Raw genomic sequence first — 19,953 nt, 5'->3', positions numbered from 1 at the left:
CTAGACGTCCCTCACACCCACTCACCACCCACCCACCACCCCCACTCACACCACCCCCACTTACCCCCCCCCCCCACCTCACACCCATCCCCCCCTCCTCCATCCTCCGCTCGGACATTCGACACCAAAAATAGACCGTCTCGCCACCTGGGACAATCCTCGGACAGCAGTCACAAGGCCAGGGGCAGGGGGGGCAGGGGCAGGGACGGGCCACTAGCCCCACTTGTCACACACACACACACACACCACCACCACCACCACACACACGCACACCCTCAGATATATCCTTGGTGACTCTACTTGCAATGTTCCGGACTATGAGCATGGTTGCCGCTGGAGGCATGCTGCGCAAGCATGCGGCGGCAGGAGCCGCGGCGGCGCTGTCGTCAACGGCGGGGGCATGCAGCGGATCGAATGTTCTGGTGACGGGTGCTCTGGGCCAGATCGGGATGGAGCTAGTGGACGTGCTGCGGGCTAATGGCGACAACGTGCTGGCCACCGACATCCGCCGCCCGCACAAGTCGTCGTCGCTTGGCGAGTTTGCCTACTGTGACGTGACCCGGCCCGAGTCGCTCGACGAGGTCATTGTCAACAACGACATCAGCGTTCTCGTCCATCTGGCCGGCATTGTGTCGGGCGCTGCCGAGGCCAACCCGCGGCGCGCGTACGAGGTCAACACCCTTGGCCAGTACAACGTCATCTCGGCCGCGCTCGCCCACAATCTCACCGTCTTCTCGCCCTCGTCCATCGCTGCCTTTGGGCCGACCACTCCGCGCGATGACGTGCCCAACTCGACCATCACCGAGCCGACAACCAACTACGGTGCGTCCAAGGTCTACGGCGAGTCCATGGGCCGCTGGGGCGCGGCCAAGCACGGCCTCGACTACCGCTCGCTCCGCTACCCCGGCGTCATCTCGTACAAGGCCCCGCCCGGCGGCGGGACCACCGACTACGCCTGCGCCGCCCCTCTCGCTGCCCTCACTGACGGCACCTACGAGTGCTACCTCGCGCCCGAGACCACCATGCCCTTTTCCTACATGCCCGACATCCTCGCCGGCACCGCGGCCTTTATCGCGGCCGACCGCGCCGCGCTCTCCACTACCACCTACAACCTCACGTCGTGCTCCTTCTCCGCCGCCGAGTTTATGGAGGCCATCAAGCTCCGCATCCCCAACTTTGAGGTCACCTACAAGCCTGATCTCCGCCAGGCCATTGCCGACTCGTGGCCGCGCTCCATCGACGACTCGTTGGCTCGCGCCGATTGGGCCTGGTCCCCGCGCTACGGCCTGCAGGAGATTGTCGACGACATGCTCGAGAACATGGCCAAAAACCTCGAGGGTGAGGCGTAGCCAAGCTAGCCACGGCATCGCCAGGTAAATACGTCGCCACAAATGTGTGTTTAGCTTAGTGCGAGTGCCCATGGCCGCCGTGGCCGTGGCATGGCTCGCCGCCGTGGGTGTGCCCATGGCCGCCGCCGTCGCCACCATGCGAGTGCGAGTGCGAGTGCGAGTGGCCATGCGGCGGCGTGCCAGTGCTGCTGCTGGCACCGCCGCCATGGCCGTGGCATGGCTTGCCGCCGTGGGTGTGCCCGTGGCCGCTGCCCGACTGCGCTCCGCGCCGCTGCGCAGCCTGGGCCTGCGGCGGCGGCGGCGCCTGCCAGCCGGGCGTCGCCATCGACTTGAGCTGCACAGCCCGCGGATCGGTGTCGCCAAACAGGATGGTGGCGTCGGCAACGATGGCCGACATGGTGGCGCGGAACTCGGAGATCAGCGCACGCTTCAGCTTGGTGGGCAACCGCCGCGAGTGCTGCAGGTACGACGCCACGTGCTCGGCAAGCGACTGTCCGGCCTCGATCGTCTCAATGTCGACGGTCGGCGACGCGACACGCTGCGCGGCGTAGTACAGGCGGAAAAAGCCAAGAGCCTTGGGTAGATTGCCGGCCTGGAGCGCTGCGTTGGCCGCCAGTGGGTACGCCGAGAGCAAGAGAAAGTGGTGCGGATGTAGGACGCCCGCAGCCTCGGCGATGAGCGTGTCGGCAAGGATGCCGACCGAGTCGGCGTCGCGGGCCTGGGCCGCAATCCGCAGATTGCGCAGCCGGTTCTTGAGCGGATAGAGCAGAGCTGAGACGACATCGACATCACGGGCATCACCACAAGTGGGGCAGGTGTACACCAGCGGCTCGCCGCCAGGCACGCAGATCACCGGGTTGGCGTCGGTCGCATCGGTCGCACATGCCGGGCATACAATACCGCCCAGCGGGCCATCACCCGCAAGACCGGCCGCACACCGCGGGCACGCACAGGTGATTCCGCGCTGGCTCGCCAGCAGCTCCTGACGCTGGGCAAACGGCTGCGCGGCGTCGATGCACGAGCACGTCACCTCGTCACCGCTGTTGATGGTCGTCGTCGCCACCAGTCGCATGCCGACACCGTCAGGGCCGGAGACCCACGCCGAGTTGGGCGAGCACGAGTGCGCGACTGAGGCTGCAAAAGGGAAATGCCCGTGCCCATCGACGGGAACGAGAGAACGTGGCCCGGCAGCGGTGCCGAGTTGGTGTTGATCCGGCACATGTTGTCGATGGCAAGCTCGACAAGATCGTCGGGCGTGCCGTACGGCTCCATGAGCGCGGCAAACTGCGGGACGCTCAGTGCAGCCTCAAACTGGGCCCGCGCACTCTGGATCCGCTGCTCCGGCGTGGCCTCGCGGTGAGTCGGCAGCGCGTCAAACTCGGCGCGGGTGGCCCGGGCAATGGCGATGGAGCCGAGAGTGGCGGCATCGGCAGCCGACGGGGTCGGCGGCGGCGGCGCTGCGGCGCGAACAATGGCCTTGATGATGAGGCCGACCATGACCAGCTCCTGCCCGCCGGCCCGCGGCTGCATGGCAAAGAGAGCAGAGAGCGGTGCGCAGTAGTCGGCATGGCCGGCCGCCGCCTCACACGCCGCCGAGCAGTAGGCCGACCGACATGAGGAGCAGGTGGAGATGACTTGCGGCGGGAACTGCTGCAGAAAGGCCGAGCAGTTGGCGCAGATCCGTGAGGCGAGGGCGGCCATTGGCGACCACACAAACGGGGCCTCGGCGAGGAGGACCGTCCCAGCCTCGACCTTGTCCGTCACGTAGACGTACGTTCCCCGCTCCGCCGTCGTCTTGCTCCGCAGCGGCCAGCTAGCCTCCAACACCTTGCCCTTCTTCCTCTTCTTGTTCTTCTTCTTCTTCTTCTTCCCTCCCTCGCTGGCGCCCGTCGCGCCCGTCGCGCTTGTCGTCGCCTCCAAAGTCGCCGCTGCCGGCGTGGCTGCTGTCGTCGTAGGGGGGGTGCTCATTGGAAGGGTAGGTAGGGGAGAGTGGGGTGGGGTGGGGTGGGATGGGAGAGGGGGGGAGGGAGTGAGGGAGGGGAGGGGAAGGGGGAGGGTGGAGGAAGGAGGGAGAGGGGAGAGGAGGGAGAGCGCGGGAGAGGCGCGAGGGTGGGGGTGGGGTGGGGGAAAATAGTTGTGCCACTCTGCTCACTGTCGTCGTAGGGGGAGATTCATTGGAAGGGTGGGATGGGACGAGGGTTGAGGAAGGAGGGGAGGGGAGAGGAGGGGAAAGGAGGGGAGGAAAAGGAGGGGAGGGGAGGGGGGGAGGGGGAGGGGGGGGAGGGGAAGAGAGGGGTAAATGTGTGGGGAGTGGGGGGTGGGGGGTGGGGGGTGGGGGAGAGAAAAATTGGTTGTGTCACTTTGCTCACTGCCGCCGGGAGCCAAACGGGAGCTCACTCGCATGCTGGCCGGGTGGGGGGAGCTGCAGTTGCCCACACACAGCCACACGCAAACAGACATATCTCTGCAGCTGTTGCTGCTGCATTTCCAGCGGCTCGTATGTGGCACCGCACCAGCACGCCGAGTACATTCTCCACCTCGTCCACCTCTGGCTCTGCCACAACGTGCGGCTCGTCCTCGTCGTACTCCTCCTCCGCATCGACTGCGGCAGTTTGGCAGACAGGCGGGGAGGCCTTCCGAGCCGGACAAGCAGCAGTCGGGCAAGTGGTACAAGATCGAAACACAACTCGGGCGATTACACACACGATGCGAGCTTGTATGATGACTGCGGGAGTAGTGGTGGATCGGATGGCGGTGTCGACCCCGAGTCCGAGTTCAGGCTCAAGGCGCGCGATGGTGGCGGATTCTGGCATGGCCTCGGAGTCGTCTGTCTGTTTGGGATCAAGGTTGTGCTCTCGCTGGCCTTTGCGCCCATCTCGTTTATGCTCATTCCGTTCTGGCTCAAGGGGCAGCTGCAGTGGATTGGGACGGTTCGGCAGTGGCTCCGGAGGAGAATCTCCGGCGATGAAGAGGCCGCCGAGGCGATGAGCGAGAGCAGCGCACCTGCGAGCAAGGCCGAGTTGGCAGCCAAGGCAGAGCAGAACGGAAAGTGGGAAGCCGATCAGAAACGGCTGTTCCGTTTCTCGCTCGCTGCCCTGGTCTTTCCGATCATTGCCTATGTCAACGTCATCGTCAGCGTGTACTACGACGAGTCGGTCTCGCGTACTGAGGTCTACGTCCCGATCATGCATGTTGTGGTCATTGTCTTTACCCACTTCTTGTCGCTCGAAAAGCGGCTCTCTGACGGCGGCGCGTTTGGTGAAAAGGGTTCGACGAAGGATACCAAGCGGTTCACCTTTTACCTTCCGGCCATCGAATACGACAGCCGGATGGACGACGACGAGGAGGGCCAGAGCCTGTTGGGGCTGACAAGAAAGGAGTTTGATGAAAAGGCGCTGCTAGCGACGATCGAGCGACACGCGTCGCTCGACTCGTCGCCGGTGGTCAAGCCGGTGGCAGTCCTTACGGCGACGATCATTGCAGCGGTGGCGGCGATCATCGGCCCGCTTCATCGCATGGGCCCGCTGACCAAGACTGAAGCGACTGGCTTCTTTGGCCAGGGGACATGGTACGATGTGCTCATTGTCGTCAACTCGGCGTACTGCATGTTTGTCTTCTCGCTCACCTTTCTGCTGGAGGCCATGGCCATTGCCGCGCACTACTGGAAGATCTTCTTTGGCCTGCGGCTGGCGTTCAAGCTTGTCCAGTCGAAGCAGTCGGGCATAGTCAACGCGGACGGCACGCCATTTGAGCTCGAGCTCAACTCGGCGCATGCCATCCAAACGTGGCTTGCCCTCAAGCGTAGTATCCGCCGATGGGGCGAGAACTCGCTGGTGGTGGCGCTAGTCAACCCGAGCCTTGTCATGACCGTCGTCTACCTCGCCTTTTTCGCCATCATCATCTTCATTCGCTTCGCCGTCCTCCACAAGCCCATCGACGAGTTTGCGTGGTACTCGCTCTCCGCCGCCGTCCCGACCTTCATCTTCCTCGTCGCCACTATCTACGCCTCGGTCGCGATCGCGGAGCTGCCCGAGAAGGAGAACGAGTTTCTTACTGAAAAGCGCATCGTCGACCTCGAAAAGTATCTCGACACCGTCCGCAAGCAGCAGGCTGCAGCCAAGTCGCGGACGCGGTCGAGTGACTCGTCTGAGGACAGCTTCTCCGAGCTCAAGCTTGATCTCGCCGTCAAGCACCTCGAGCTCCTCATCCGCATGTTCCGGCAGGCAATCGACGACAATGTCCCGCGTCCGATTCGAATCTTTGGCCTTCCTTCAACCGCAAGCTGCTTGCCTCGCTCTCGGCCTCACCGCTTGTCACCGTCATCCTCGGCCTCGTCCGGCCCGCAACAGTTTAAGTAAAGCAGACAAAGTTGGCACGTGGCTGTGCAAGAAAATGCGATCGCATGTTTTTTGAGCGTCTTTTGAGCGCTTTGGGCAGGTGAGGCATAAGGAAGAAGGGAAGGAGAAGCGTCTTGGGATTCAGATGGAGCTGGACTTACCCTAACGGTGATGACAGAGGTGACTATGGAGCTTATTTTGTGGGGGAGTGGTTTATGTGCGTGGAAGCAGCTCGTCGAGGTTGGCGATCTCCCACACGAGGGCGGCCATGGCTGCGACGCACTCCTGGAACTCGCCAGGCGCGATCTTGTCGGAGGTGTCGGCGTCGGTGTGATGGAAGTAAAAGTAGTACGAGTCCGGGTAGCCCTTGCCGACGAGGAGGCCTGCGCCGGGGACGCCCGCGTCGATGAGCGGCTGGATGTCGACGCCGCCGCCGCCGCGTGTCATGGCGAGCTCCAGGCGGGCCGCGGGATCGTCGTCGTCGTCAGAGGCAGCGGCGTCGGCATTGATGGCGTCGATGATGGCAGAGAGCTTGGCAAAGGCGGCGTCGGAGCCGGTAAATCCAAAGCCCTTGGGGGTAAAGATGCCCGAGTCGGATTCCAGGGCAAACGAGAGACTCTCCATCTCGTGGGCGTGGTCGCGGGCGTACTGGGCGGCGCCAGCAGCGCCGTTCTCCTCGTTGGTCCAGGCGACGACGCGGATAGTGCGACGCGGGGCGAGGCCGAGGGTCTTGATGACGCGGAGAGCGTCCCATGCGGCAAGGATTCCGCCGCCGTCGTCGAGGGCGCCGGTGCCGACGTCCCACGAGTCGATGTGCCCGCCAAGAACGACTACCTGGTCGGGAAACTCGGTGCCGGTCATCTCGCCCATGACGTTGTACGAGAGAGCCTTGTCCGGCAGGGTGTGGGCCTCCATGGCCAGCTCCAGCTCGATTGTCTCGCCGGCGGCAGCAAGGCGGGCGAGGAGCTCGGCGTCCTCGACGGTGATGGCAGCGCCTGGGACAGCGGCGGGCGCCATCGAGCCGGTGTGCGGGGTGTTGAGCGAGAACGGTGTGACCGAGCGGACGAGGGCGGCGACGGCGCCGAGGCGTGCGGCCTCCTTGGGTCCCTCGCGGCGGACGGGCGAGGTCTCGCCGTAGGTAGTGAATCGCTGGTTGAGGAGAAGGAAGGTCCCGTTTGCGGCATTGTCGGGCATGGCGCGGGCGGCGGCGAGCGATTCGACGACGGTGATGCCAGCCTTGATGCCGGCGACCGGGGTGGGGCCGGAACCGCCGAGGCCGAGCATGGCCATGGGCCCCGCAATGAGGGCCGGCTGCAACAGGTGCAGGCTCTCCTCGCCGCGGACCCAGTGTGTGACGTTGACTGGCTCGCGGACGACGCGATCAAGGCCGTCTGAGCGCATGTTGTCCTCGATCCAGACGATGGCGTCCTCCAGAGCCTGCGAGCCCGAGAGGCGATGGCCAAAGGTATCGCACATGAAGACCAGGCGTTGGTAGCCGAGAGAGGCATTGAGGGCAGAGTGGATGATGTGGGTGGTAGCCGGATCGGGGACATGCCTCGGCTGGTTGTTGTCCTTGCCCCGGGTGCTCACCACCGCCGCCACCACTCCGCCCGTCACCACCAGGACCACCAAGAGCATGAGTAGCCCGCCCTGGCTCCGCGACACCTGAGGGCATCCACCGGCCCTCCTTCCTTCACCGCTATGCCTGCCCTCTTCGCCTGCTCCCTCTGCCTTCCGGCTCGTCAGCGGCACAGCCTCGTCGTCGGTCATGGCTGGCGAGTCACGTGTGACTGCCCGGCGAGCGGAGGGGGGGGGAAGAGGAGGGGAGGGGAGGGGAGGGGAGAGCGGGGGATGAAGGCGATGGGTATGTAGATGGATTGGGGTTGGGGGATGGGTGGGTGGGTTGGGTAGGTAGGCATCAGCATCAGTACGCAGCCTGACGGTAGCCGCCAGAGTTGCCGGCGGCTGCAGACTGCTGGTAGGGCGTGGCTGCAGCAGGCTGGTAGGCCGGCGGGGCGCCCGAGGCAGTGGAGCGGGAGGTGGAGGTCGACGATGCCGAGTGGCCGCCGCCACCGCCAAACATAGAGCGAACACCCGAGAAGACACCGCCACCGCCGCCGCCTGCCGCCGAGGTTGACGATGAGACGCGCGACGACTCGGAGACCTGGCCGCGCGAGCGTGAGTGTGAGGCCGACTCGGCATCGCGACGGGAGCGCGAGCTGTCGCGCGGCTTGCGCTCGTCGCGGCAGCAGTCGCAGAAGATGGACATAAAGATGACCAAGAAGCCGCCAAAGAGATACATGTACGAGACGATGACGAGGACGGAGGCAACCTTGTAGATTGTCTCGTCCTCACACTTGGCGTTGGCCGACGAGACGTAGCCCGAGCCGACGATGGTCCACACGAGAGCGCCGACCCAGACAAAGGCATAGAGACAGACAAACGGGTCGTACATGGCCATGTGGCAGGCGAGCGAGGCGATGGACTTGCCCTCCTCGTCAGGGCGCGGGTAGGCAACCCGCCAGTAGCCGTACGAGGCAAACATTAGATGTAGCCCACATACAAAGAACTGCACAATGCAGAAGGTCTGTAGGTTCGAGTCGCATGCGCCCGAGCCGGTAAAGGCCGTGATGAGGCCCGCCACAGCCGGCACCAGGTTGAGGCACCACGCATAGCTGAGGAAGATCGGGAACGGGCGGTCCTGCGGGCAGATGGTCTCGATGCTGTCACAGCGAGAGAAGGGGGGGTGGGGTGGCAATGAGAGCAGTGATCACGGAGGGCAGTAAGCAGCGGCAGTTGTAGGAGACAGCAGGAGTAGCAGTCGCAGGAGGCGACGACGAGCGGCGGCAGAACAAGAGCAGGAGGCGGCGACGAGCGGCGGCAACAGGAGGCGGCGACGAACGGCGGGAGAACAGGAGGCGGCGACGACCACGACGGACCAGGATGACGGCATGGACCAGGATGACGCAACAGCATGAGTGTGTGTGGAGCACCTCCGCAGCCCCCCCCTCCCCCTCCCCTGTACGTACCACTTCTCACAGCCGTCACCAAGGGAAGCACAGGCATCCGAGATGGCCTGACAGAAGTAGACAGCCATAGTGGAAGAACCTGAGAGACAGACAGTGCGACAGTATTGGTGTTGGTGTTGGTGTTGGTGTTGGTGTTGGTGTTGGGAGGAGGGGAGGGGTGGGGGAGGGGTGTGTGTGTGGAGGACTTGTTCTCGTTGTCGGTGGGGAAGGGTCCGTCGGCGAGTGGCGTGTGCCAGTTGGTTCCCCCTGCCTATGCCACGGGACGACCTCATGCCGATGGCATGCATGGGTCTTGCCGATGGCCACCACCCACCCGATCCATCCCATGCCCCTTGGCCATCAATATGCCCATTGGCCATCCCTTGCCCCTTGGCCATCCCTTGCCCCTTGCCCGTACCACCCTCCACCTCCCCCTATCACCACCACTACCACCACCCCACCTCCCCCCCCCCCCCCCCCCTCCTACCGCCTCATGTCGCATAACAAGGGCCACATACCACGCCACCTCGCACGGGGCAAGGACACACCCGCCCCTGTCAAGTACGGCATCATCTCCATGGACACCACCCCTGGTCCCACCACCACCAGCACGACCAGCACGACCAGCACGACCAGCACGACCAGCACGACCAGCACGACCACCACTGCCGGCCCGGCCCGCCTCCCCTCGGCCAAGAAGCAGAAGACGGACAAGAGAGGATCAGAGACGCTGGCGCTGTCGTCGTCTGCTGCGGCGGCTGCAGCAGAGCATGAGAAGCTCGTCTCGCAGGTCGACCGCCTCGCTCGGGCCCGCTCGGTCATCGTCTCCACGGACGATGCCCGGGTCAGGGCCCGCCTCCGTGCCCTCTCGCTGCCCATGACGCTGTTTGGCGAGGGCGAGGCCGAGCGGAGAGAGCGCTTGCGGAGCTATCTGGCCGATCTGGAGATGGAAGGCATCGACTCGAGGACTGCCGGCCTGAGCCCGGGCGACAACCAGGACATCGCCGCCGACGACGGCGGCGTCGAGGCCATGGACGAGACCGAGCTGGTGTACACAGAGGCTGACCCGGCGCTTGTTGCCGCCCGCCACGCCATTCTTGCCGCTAGTCAGGCTGCCGCTGCCGCTCGCCGCGCGCGCCTTGCCGCCACGCTCGGCTCGCGCGACGCGGCCACTCTCGAGGAGGACCGCATCCGCTCGCTCGGCAACGCCACCGCCAAGCACGTCTACGTCTCGTCACAGCGCGCCGGTCGGCGGACGGTAGCTCACTGCGCACTGGCACCCGACGGTGCTCGCCTTGCCACGTGCTCCTGGCACGGGTGTGTCAAGGTCTGGGACGCCGCCTCGTGCGAGCTCATCCTCGACATGCCGACCGCCCATGAGGAGCGGGCGTCGGGCGTGGCCTGGTCGCCGGCTGCCGGCGCCGGCGGCGTCGACCTCGCCTCGTGTGCTGCAGACATGACCATCAAGCTGTGGAATGTCGACGCCGCGGCTGCGGTGGCCACCCGCGACGAGGCCCCACCGCCGCGGGCTGTCCTCACCGGCCACCGCGACCGGGTCTCGCGAGTCGCCTTTACCCCGACCGGTGACTATCTCGCGTCGACCTCGTTTGACGCCACCTGGCGTCTGTGGGACGTCGCTTCCGAGACTGAGCTCCTCCTCCAGGACGGCCACTCGCGGCCGGTGTATGCGCTGGGCATGCATCCGGACGGCTCGCTGGTCGGGACCGGCGGCCTCGACGCACTCGGCAGGGTGTGGGACTTGCGAACCGGCCGCACCGCCATGGTCTTGCAAGGCCACGTCCACGCCATCCTCGCCCTCGACATGGCCGACAACGGGTACCACGTCGCCACCGGCGGCGACGATAACTCGGTCATTATCTGGGACCTCCGCAAGCAGCACGCCGTTTACATCCTCCCTGCCCACACCAAGCTTGTCTCCGACCTTGCCTTTATCCCTGGCGGCTCGTCGACGCTCGTCACCGCATCGTACGACGCGACCCTCCGCCTCTGGTCAGGCACCAACATGTCGCTCCTCCGCACCTACACCGGACACTCGGACAAGGTCACCTCGGTCGCTGTCGCCGCCAACGCCGCCAAGTTTGTCTCCTCCTCCTTTGATCGCACCTTTAAGGTCTGGGCCTCCCCGTAGCCGAAAGCTCAGTTGAACGCGTCGATGTATACCAGCTGCCGATCCCGAAAGTACGGCGCGCGCTTGAACCGCTTCCCGCTGCCCGCTCCACCCGAGCCCGAGCCTGCGGCGCCGAAAAACTCCGAGAGTGACGTCTGCTCTTCCTCTTCCATCGCAGCCAGCTCGTCGTCGTCGTCGTCATCGTCAGAGTCCGAGTCGACAAACGGGTAGCTGACCGGTGCAGCCTTGGCCTCGAGCAGCTTGCGGCACGGCGCCCAGGAGAAGCGGGCAATCGACGGAAAGCCAAAGACCGGATCGATCGAGCCTGCCAGCCACTTTTTGGTGTTTGGGTCGCCCGGATAGCCCGAGCCAAAGACTCGCGAGACGCCCGAGCCCTCGGCGTTGAGTGCAGGCTCGGCAAAGACCCAGTTCTCCACAATGAGGTCGCGCGCGACCTTTGCGCAGATTGATGCCGCCGACACAATCGGATACAACGCGTCGGCCTTCTTCCGCACCGCAATCTTGAGCTGCGGAAACAGCCGCGAGAGATGTGCCTCGTACTTGGTCGGTGAGCCGACCGTGTCCACAAACACCTCCTGGAGGTTCACGCCCTGCGCCAGCACCCAGCGGATGAGCCCGATCGCCGTGTCGTGCGAAATCGTGTTGAGATTGTACTTGGGCACCCGCAGCATCTTGCCCGACAGCTCCTCCGGGCTCAGCGAGTGGATCTTGAACCCGAGGCCCAGCCGCTCCCGCACCTCCTCCGACCCGATTTCTGCGTACATTCGCTCGCGCGTCTCTGCCGTCAGCGCCTTGGAATCATCAAACTTCATCTTCTTCAGCGCATCCTTCTTTGCCACCGGGCAGTATGCCGCTCCGTACACCATCGGCCCTATCACAGCCCCGCCCCCACCAGTCCACCCCCCCACCAGCCCGCAGCCGCCCCCAGCCCGCAGCCGCCAGCCACGACCAGTCCCAGCCCCCGACCACCAGCCACAACCAGTCCCGACCACCAGCCACATCACACCCCATACCGTGCATCCGGCAACCCAGCCCCCCGGCGCCCAACCGTCCAAGCAGCCCCGCATGTCCCACACACCGCAATAAGTGCCCCCCCCCCCCCCCCCCTCCTTCCCACTACGGGGGAGAATCTACCCCCTCCCTCCCTTCCCCCTCGCCTCACATACCAAGCGCAGGCCCTCGCCCAGCCTCATCAATGCCCATGCAGCACGGTTCTGTTAATGCCTCGGCTGGTACAGGTGACGCATGGTGTGGTGGCACCCGCTGCAGAGGTCCCGATGCCATGGCTGCAGTGCTCGCCGCAGAGTCGAGTGGCTGGGCCGAGTGGCTGGACCGAGTGGTTGGGCCGAGCTATGCTGGGTAGCCGGACTGAGAGAGGGGCTTCGCCGGACAAAGCCGGTGGGGGGGGGGGGGGGGGGGGGGAGGGCTTTATCACGACCGCTTGCGGTGCTCGCCGCGGAGTTTGGACTCTTTGCGGAAGTAGTCCTTCTTCTTGATCCGCAGACGGGCCTTCTTGGCCTCCTCCTCGATGGCGAGCCGCTTGGCCCTGTTGGTCCGCTCGCGGATCTTGGCGTGCTTGGCCTTGTGGAGCTTGGTCTTGCGGACGGCGTTGATGGAGGAGATGAGGGAGGTCATCTTGCGCTCGTAGTCGTCCATGACCACTGCAGTGTGCCTGTTGATGGCCTTCTTGGCCTTGGCCTTGGCCTGCGCCGACTTCTTCTTGGTGTGCATGCCGCGATCCTTGGGCTTGGACTTGAACGGCAGCGCAGCCTCGAGCGACGCCGGCAGCCGCAGCGGGTTGAACCGCTTGGTCGTCCGCTTGATGGTGGTGTACGATGAGTCGCCCGAGTGCGGTGCGAGGAGGCCGCGCTCGAACCGGAGCCGGCCCACCGTCTTGGCGCCCACCCACTCGCTGGTCGACGGCTCGAGCAGGTTGGTGACCGGGAAGTGGACCTTATCAGGATAGACCGGGACCCACGCCCGGAGGAAGACAATGTCCGACATCCGCGGCCGGTCCTCAAAGGTGACACGGACCGTGCCTGGCGGGAATGCCCCCGACGTCGTCGCCCGCTTGATGGCTCCGCGGATGCCCGAGACCGTCTTGACCGACGCCCGCTCATACCGCGCCGCCTCCACCGGCGACGAGAACATGCCTTTGACAAACGCCGTGTGCTTGGAGATCTGCATCGGCTCGCCCACAAGCTTGATCTTCTTTTGGATAGTGAACGTCTCGTTCATCTCCAGCAGCGTGCCTGTCGCCGCGATGCGGTAGCCCGGCGCGCCGGCAGAGAGTGACGAGAACGCCACAAAGCCAGAGTTGACTGGCGCTGCTGGCCCATAGAACACAGCCTCGCAGTGCGCGTGCTCCGGAGTGTACTTGGCGTACATCGTCCGCCCGTTGTTCCACCGCGCGTAGAGCGGAACCGTCTGGAACCGCCGCCACCCGAGCGAGAAGATGAGCGGGTCGTTCGACTTGAGGATCCGCGAGTGCCACCGGTGCCGCTTGATCCGCGCGCGAAGGAACGTCATCGTCGTCTCGCCCGTCGGCACCCCACACACCAGCATCGGCCGCCGCGGATCAAAGTGGAGCATAAGCTCCGCCGGCAGCGCACGCATCACAATCCGCACATACGTTCCCGCCCGGTAGCCCTCGTAAATTGCACGCTTCTCCTCAGGCAGCGAGGCAAAGTGCGTGAGGTTCAGCTGCTTCTGCCGGTCCATCTCGGTCAGCATGTTGATAGCAATGTTGTGCTCGTTCGAGTCCGACGACTCGCTCTCCGAGCCTGAGCCCGAGCCCGAGCCCGAGCTCGAGCTTGAGCTCGAGCCCGATCCCGATCCCGAGCCCGAGTCCGAGCCCGAGCTCGAGCCCGAGTCTGAGCTCGAGCTCGAGCTTGCGGCCTTCATCGGGACCCGGTTTGACGACATCAGGTCGTCGTCCGAGTTGTCGTCAGCGTCCGAGACGTGCTGGACAAACCGGGCGCGGAGCGCGTCGGCGCCGAGTGCCGAGATTGAGGCACGGAGGTCGTCGAGGGAGGCAAACGAGGCGCGGGTCGAGTCGACTGCGTTAAGCCGCTGCGAAGCCCGCGAGGCCTTCGGCTTGAGCAGGAGCGTGTCATCGAACGGGTTGGCACCGGGAGCGCGCACCTCGTCATCTGACTCGCTCAGCAGAGCGTTGGCGTCGTCAGCGTCGGACTTTTTGCCGTCCGGCCCGTACACAAGGTCCATGAGGTTAAACTTGGCCCGCTCCTTGTACTTGGCCACGGCGTTGGCCATGAGGTTGTCCTTCCACCGGGCGCCGCCCATGTCGTCGCTCGATGCAGAGTCACTGGAGGCCGAGCCGGCATCGAGCTTCGGCCGCTTGGCCCGCGGCACAAGCGCCGGCGAGGCTGAGCCGTCGTCCGACCCGCTCCCGCGCTCAGAGTCCGAGGCGTCCGAGCCCGAGCCGCGGCTGCGCAGGCGCTTGCGGCGGTTCGGCTTGTCGCCAACCAGCTGCCAGGTCTCCGACTCGGAGCCCGAGCCGTCGCTGCTGGCAGGGCCCGAGGCATCCGAGCCCGAGCTGGAGCCCGAGCCGGAGGCGACGGCGCGGGTGGCGTTGAGGGTGGCGACGTCGACGCCGCGGCGCTCGCGGGCGACCTGCTTCTCGACGTCTGCGGTGGAGATGTGGGTACCACCGGCAAACAGCTGGAACGTCGACTTTTGGAGCTGTTCGTCAAGACCCATGCGGGTGTCGGCGAGCTGCTGGACCATGGCCTCGCCGTCGTCGGCCGAGCCCGAGCCCGAGGCATCGCTGTCGTCGCCGTCGTCGGCGTCCGAGCCAGAGCCGGCCTTGACGTGGTGCTTCTTGTCGAGCGGCTTCTTGGCCACCGAGTTGTTCTGCAGATCAATGTAGACGGCGTCGCGATCAAACAGGATGTCGCCGACGTCCGAGAGCGGGGCGTAAAGGAGCTTGGAGCGGTCGGCGAGGCGGCGCTTGCCGCCAGACGAGCGCTCGGCGAGGGGGCACGGGTCGTCCATGATGGTGACCGAGTCCATGGCGTACTCGCCGGCGCCCGGGATGTAGACCTGCATGTTCGACTTGAGGTGGGTGCCGCGGACGTAGCCGTAGAGCACCACGTTGCGGTCGACGCCCGGGTTGTCCTTGACATCCTGCGGATTGGTGACGTCCTCGACGCGGTCGACAAGGACGTATGGATGAGTGTTGCGCCAGATGATGGGCCGGAACTTTTGGATGGAGATAAACCGGGCGAGGTTGCGGATCTCCATCGGCGAGTATCGGCCGTACTGGATGGACGAGAGGTAGAAGAGCTTGGCGCCATCGTAGACCTCGGTCCAGAACCGATGCTTGAGGCGCTTGCGGGTCTTGCGCTGCTTCTTGCCGTCCTTGAAGGTGTCGAGATGGGTGAGGACGCCGAGGATCTTCATGAACCCGTGGTTCTGGGCAATGTTGAGAAACTCAAAAGTGTCCATCTCAAAGCCGTACGAGGCGTCGATGACGAGCAGAACGAGGTCGCAGACCTTGGCGGCGTCGATCATGGCGTTGAGCTCGTTGGGCACCTCGATAAAGGTCAGCCGACGGGCCTTGGACGAGACCACGGTAACCGGGCCCTTGATCTCACCCAGCGAGTACCGGGTGTAGTGCTTGACGAGCGAGCGGATGATGGTGGACTTGCCGACCTTGGGAGGGCCGACCACGCCCACCACAATGGGCGGAATCGAGTTGGGGTCCGTCCGATTGACCAGCGGCACGTGGAGGCGCTTCTGGTCCAGATCAGCCTTGCGATTGCGATACCGGAGTGCCTTGACGCCCGACTTCATCAGAAAGGCCTTGGAGTTGGCCTTGGCCAGCGACTTGCCCTCCTTCTTCTTGTGCGCAATGATCTTCTTCTCCCGCTTCTTGCCCTTGGTCGCCTTCTTGTGCGGCTTGTTGGCCGCATGGAGGTTGGAGAACTCCATGGTGGGCAGGCGAGGGGAGAGGGGCTATACAGGGAGGACGACAGGGGAGAGAGAGGTGACGGCGGTTGGTATGTGTGCGTATGTGTGTGGTAGTGGTAGTGGTGGTGGTGGTGGTCGGTTGGGTGAGGTGTGGCTGGTGCGAGGGAAGGGTTGGGGGGGGGGGGCAAGCTGGTGGATTTGGTTTGTCAGCGGGGGAGGTTTCTTGCATCGCAATGCTTGGGAGGTGGCACATTAGTCGCGGTACAGGAGAGGGTCGTCGTCGTCATCGCTGCGGAGATAGCCAAAGAGACGGACGGTGTACTCGTAGCCGGCCCAGGCACAGGCGTTGGCTGGACCGGCACGAACGATGCAGGGGACAAAGCCGCGGTAGAGGCCGCGGAGACCTTCGGTGGCGAGGACGTGGCGGAGAGTGGCGGCGATGGTGGGGAAGGCGCGGATGGCGCGGACCGGGGTATCGCCCTGCATCCGGGTCTTGATGTGGTCGGCGGGGTACGGCACGCCCCAGAACAGAGTGCCGGCGACCCAGCCGGCTGTGAGGACCTGCCAGACAGGGAGATCGTCATGCGGGCCGTAGTCAAGGACCGAGCGGAACGCGTGGCATGTCGCCTCGTAGCCTTCAAAGAACAGGATGTAGCCAAACGTGTTGCGGACAAGAGTCGGGCCAAGCCCCTGGAACATGCCGCGGAGCCCGTTGGTCTCGACCAGGACTCGCGCGCAGTGAAAGACCGATGAGTACTCGGCATGGCGGAGCTGAAGCTGGGTCTTGATCAAATCGACAGGGCCCTCGACGAGCGAGGTGCATGCGCCGGCAAAGGCCCCAGCCACCACCAGCTGGGCCTTGGACAGATCGGTGGCCTCGCGCGGACCGTCAGCGTCTCCGGCTCTGTCGCTCTCGCTCGTATCCAGCCATCGGGCAATGGCCTTGCCCTGGGCCAGCGAAAAGTACAAGGTCCCATTGAGGGCGGCCATGCCCAGAGCTGGCGACTGGACACCCTTGTAGAGGCCAAGAAAGCCATGTTCGGCGACGAGCGAGCGAAAGCAGTGGACCATCGAGGTGTACTTGCCCGGATTTGTGCTCTGATTGACCTTGACCGTGTCGAGAATGTGTCCCACAGGAATCCGCGCCAGTCCGCCCACCCATCCCCCCACAAATTCCTCCATGGCCGTCAGCTTGGCCTTGCCACTCCGGGCCGCCTCCTCCGTCCTCGCGCCACACTGCGAGCCCCCCTGCCCGTCGACTCGCTCCATGCCACCCTCCAGCACCCTAGTCCTACTTGTGCTTCCCGGTTCGGTTGCCATCCTGGGTTGTGCCTCCACCCCCCCCCTCACGCGTCGCCGTGTCCGGGGTGGGCCTGGCAGAGAGGTGGGCAGTTGAGTCGCTGCCGCCGCCGACGCGAGCGCAGGCACGCCCGGCCTGCAGCCGCTGAAGCTGGTGTTACACATGGTTTCGGGGCAGGCTGGCGGCGGCGGCGGCGACGCGACGACGCCAGTCCGATCCAACTACGTTCCACAGGAGGGGGACAACGAGCTGCGAGCAGATGGTGACGCCGATGACAACAAGATGCAGCTCGCGCGAGATGAGGCGGCGGGCCCGGGCGCGCGAGAGGAGGACAAGCGCATATTCCGAGACCTGCGCGAGGGCTAGGCCGGTGAGCGAGGCCATGGCGGCGTCGGTGCCAGTCACCATGTACACCGCCCCACTGGCAAGGATCATCTTGACAAGGACGAGTGCAGCGGTGGTGATGAGGAGTAGGAGCGATTCGGAGAGAAAGAGTTGCGCCTGGAGCGAGAGGCCGATGGCGACAAAAAGACGTGCAGGAAGAACCGGTGGAGGGCCTCGATGTCGCCGACGGCACCGGCGCCACCGAGACGGACCAGACCGGAGAGACAGCCGGCCACAAAGGTGCCGAGCTCCGGCGCGAGGCCGACCGTGTCGGCGAGGCAGGCTGCGGCGAGCGCGTACGCCGAGAGGACGGTAAGCGAGGCTACTGCGTGAGCACGCGGCAGGATGTACCTCAGCGGAAGCGCGGCGGCCGAGAGGCCGCCCACAAGCGCAAGGAGTGAGACCGAGAGCGCGCCGACGCCGGCCAGCGGATCAAACTCGTTGAACAGGTACTTTTCTGCATGCGGAATGAGCGAGAGGACAACGGCGGTGAAACTGGTTTGCACGGTCTGCACCGCCGAGATACCGAGCCCAAACGAGGTCTCGCGCTCCTTGACGGTCAGCGTTGAGAGAACGAGGTGCGTGGCCGAGAGCGAGAGGGTGAGGGCGATGAAGGCGGCCTCGCCGGCCGAGCGTCCCAGCATCTGGGCCACCGATCCGCACACCGCCATGAGGCCGAGCTGGAGCAGGATGTTGATGCCGGCGGCTTGGGTGAGGAGGATGCGGTCGACGACAACCAAGGTCTCCGAGGCCATGGCACCCTTGCGGGCTTCGTGCCTCGCGTCGCGTGACGTTAGATTGCGCCCCAACAGAAAGACGGCGACGATGACGCCGAGCTCACCCAGCGTTCGGATGAGCACAACGTTGTCAATAGTGTCCAGGATCGAGGTGCCGAGGACAACGCCGGCACCGATGGAGCCAAGAACTCGTGGGAGGCGCAGAGTCTGCGCCAGGCCGCCGCCGACATACCCGACCGCAATGGTGAGCCCGATGTCACGTACCAACCGTCGGTTGACGTGCAGGACCGAGACGTCGCGCGACTTGACGATGCCGTACACATTGTTGTCCGAGTCGACAAGCGTCAGTGCAGTCGATTTGCGCGAAAGCCGGGCCGGCTCGCTTGTGCTTTTTTCCGAGCCCGGGCCCAAGCCCGAGCCCGGGCCCGGGCCCGATCCCGGCCGTGCGGCTCTGGCAGTGTCATCGGTCTTGGTCCGCGAGCCCGAGACCGGCGCCGGCACCCCAGCCGACGGCACCACCGCCACCGTGTCTGTCTCCTCGTCGACCTCCTCCAGCACCACCAGGGTCTCGAGCTCGGCGCCGGCGCCCTTGGACTTTTTGTACACGTCCTCGGCCTCGGACTCGAGCTTGTCCACCTCGTCGCGGACATGGTCGAGGGTATCGTCGACCAGCTCGCCAAACTTGTCGACAACGCCATCGTCACTACTCTTAGTCTTGCCTGTGGCTTCAGCCTCGGACGAGCTCTTGCCCGCAACACGCTCAGCCGGATCGGTCGGCGTCGTCGCGCCATCGCCACCAGTCGCAGTGGAACCGGTGGCAGTGGCGCCGGGCTGCGGCGACTCTTTCGACGTGCCCTCTCTTCCCGATGCCGATACCAGGACTGAATCGAGAGGATGGACCACGACGTCGTCCGAGTTGCGGCGGCCTGCAGCATCAGCGCCATCAGACCCGCCCGCCTCGGGCTTCTCCTTCCGCCGCTTCTCCTTCTCCTTGCCCTTCTCCTTCTCTTCCTCGCTTCTTGCGGCAAACATGTCTGTGATGTCTGCCACAAGGTCCTGCATGTCGGCCGCCGCCCGCTGCAGCGCCTTGAGTCTCAGCGATGCGGCAACGAGAAGAGCATCGAGGTTGTTATCGTTGACGGCCAGGTCGAGGAAGCCAATGCCGTCGATGACCACATCACGAGTCATGTTGACCGCCCGCACCGCCAGCTCCAGACCATCATCAACGCCAGCAGCATCCGCCTCGTCCTTGCCATGGCCGCCACCACTCCACTCGGCCACTCTCTCCGCCGACTTGTCCAGGGCGTGGCAAGCGCGGCTGCCAGCGCCCAAAGCTCCAAGCACGAGCATGGACATGCCCAGGACCAGCCACAGAGCATGTCGGGAACATCTTTCCCGCATTGTGTGCGTATATGTGTGTGTGTGTGTGTGTGCGTGCGTGTGTTTGTGAGTGTGTATGTATATATATGTGTGTGTGTGTGTGTGTGGAGTGGTGTGTGTGGTGATGAGTGTCGGCAGTGGCGGGAGAGTAGACAGGTTGGTCGAAGGTTGGGGGAGAGGGAGGGGGGTGGGGGGGGTGAGGGGTGAGGGGTGAGGGGTGAGGGGTGGGGGTGGGGGGTGGGAGAGCGGTATCGGGAAGATCGGGAGATGAGAGCGGATGATGTGTATTCGCATTTGTACCTGTCTATCTCTCTGTCTGTCTCTCTGTCCGTCTGTCTGTCTGTCTCTCATCAGGATGGTAGCACAACGTGGTCTCC

The 19,953-nt window shown here is 64.9% G+C and overlaps 9 protein-coding genes across 9 annotated transcripts in view; 4 read left to right on the top strand and 5 right to left on the bottom strand.

Moving 5' to 3' along the window:
* Nucleotides 1-305: 305 nt before the first annotated feature.
* Nucleotides 306-1,349, top strand: AMSG_08484 (L-threonine 3-dehydrogenase; the record flags this gene model as incomplete). The annotated part of the gene is made up of 1 exon (XM_013899722.1): nucleotides 306-1,349. The coding sequence occupies one exon, from the start codon at nucleotides 306-308 to the stop codon at nucleotides 1,347-1,349; it is 1,044 nt and encodes a 347-aa protein (XP_013755176.1).
* Nucleotides 1,350-1,404: 55 nt separating this feature from the next.
* AMSG_08483 (uncharacterized protein) lies at nucleotides 1,405-3,317 on the bottom strand (the record flags this gene model as incomplete). The annotated part of the gene is made up of 2 exons (XM_013899721.1): nucleotides 1,405-2,389; nucleotides 2,428-3,317. 2 exons carry the CDS (start codon nucleotides 3,315-3,317, stop codon nucleotides 1,405-1,407), a joined length of 1,875 nt encoding a protein of 624 aa, XP_013755175.1.
* Nucleotides 3,318-4,067: 750 nt separating this feature from the next.
* On the top strand, nucleotides 4,068-5,721 carry AMSG_08482 (uncharacterized protein; the record flags this gene model as incomplete). The annotated part of the gene is made up of 2 exons (XM_013899720.1): nucleotides 4,068-4,088; nucleotides 4,118-5,721. The coding sequence occupies 2 exons, from the start codon at nucleotides 4,068-4,070 to the stop codon at nucleotides 5,705-5,707; spliced, it is 1,611 nt and encodes a 536-aa protein (XP_013755174.1). The 3' UTR covers nucleotides 5,708-5,721.
* A 178-nt stretch (nucleotides 5,722-5,899) lies between these two features.
* Nucleotides 5,900-8,783, bottom strand: AMSG_12168 (uncharacterized protein; the record flags this gene model as incomplete). The annotated part of the gene is made up of 3 exons (XM_013899790.1): nucleotides 5,900-7,370; nucleotides 7,618-8,409; nucleotides 8,716-8,783. 3 exons carry the CDS (start codon nucleotides 8,781-8,783, stop codon nucleotides 5,900-5,902), a joined length of 2,331 nt encoding a protein of 776 aa, XP_013755244.1.
* Nucleotides 8,784-9,187: 404 nt separating this feature from the next.
* AMSG_08479 (uncharacterized protein) lies at nucleotides 9,188-10,877 on the top strand (the record flags this gene model as incomplete). Its single annotated transcript, XM_013899719.1, has 2 exons — nucleotides 9,188-9,287; nucleotides 9,420-10,877. 2 exons carry the CDS (start codon nucleotides 9,188-9,190, stop codon nucleotides 10,841-10,843), a joined length of 1,524 nt encoding a protein of 507 aa, XP_013755173.1. The 3' UTR covers nucleotides 10,844-10,877.
* Nucleotides 10,709-12,046, bottom strand: AMSG_08478 (ribonuclease HII; the record flags this gene model as incomplete). Its single annotated transcript, XM_013899718.1, has 2 exons — nucleotides 10,709-11,714; nucleotides 12,010-12,046. 2 exons carry the CDS (start codon nucleotides 12,044-12,046, stop codon nucleotides 10,852-10,854), a joined length of 900 nt encoding a protein of 299 aa, XP_013755172.1. The 3' UTR covers nucleotides 10,709-10,851.
* Nucleotides 12,047-12,255: 209 nt separating this feature from the next.
* On the bottom strand, nucleotides 12,256-15,934 carry AMSG_08477 (uncharacterized protein). The gene has a single exon (XM_013899717.1). It carries the CDS (start codon nucleotides 15,794-15,796, stop codon nucleotides 12,275-12,277), a length of 3,522 nt encoding a protein of 1,173 aa, XP_013755171.1. The 5' UTR covers nucleotides 15,797-15,934; the 3' UTR covers nucleotides 12,256-12,274.
* A 93-nt stretch (nucleotides 15,935-16,027) lies between these two features.
* Nucleotides 16,028-19,546, bottom strand: AMSG_12167 (uncharacterized protein; the record flags this gene model as incomplete). The annotated part of the gene is made up of 3 exons (XM_013899789.1): nucleotides 16,028-17,034; nucleotides 17,282-17,576; nucleotides 17,609-19,546. The coding sequence occupies 3 exons, from the start codon at nucleotides 19,544-19,546 to the stop codon at nucleotides 16,028-16,030; spliced, it is 3,240 nt and encodes a 1,079-aa protein (XP_013755243.1).
* A 27-nt stretch (nucleotides 19,547-19,573) lies between these two features.
* AMSG_08474 (uncharacterized protein) overlaps nucleotides 19,574-19,953 on the top strand; it is a gene marked incomplete at both ends in the record, with an annotated part of 3,806 nt that continues 3,426 nt past the window's right edge. Inside the window, one exon of the mRNA XM_013899716.1 lies at nucleotides 19,574-19,600. Coding sequence (XP_013755170.1) covers nucleotides 19,574-19,600 — 27 coding nt within the window. The remainder of the gene's footprint in view (nucleotides 19,601-19,953) is intronic.

This window comes from Thecamonas trahens (assembly GCF_000142905.1).
Source record: "Thecamonas trahens ATCC 50062 unplaced genomic scaffold supercont1.42, whole genome shotgun sequence".
In the NCBI taxonomy this organism is placed as follows: Eukaryota; order Apusomonadida; family Apusomonadidae; genus Thecamonas; species Thecamonas trahens.
This window is presented reverse-complemented; position numbering and strand designations above follow the sequence as displayed.

Coding starts and splice junctions, on each gene's coding strand:
- AMSG_08477 (XM_013899717.1), bottom strand. CDS start 15,796: ATGGAGTTCTCCAACCTCCATGCGGCCAACAAGCCGCACAAGAAGGCG.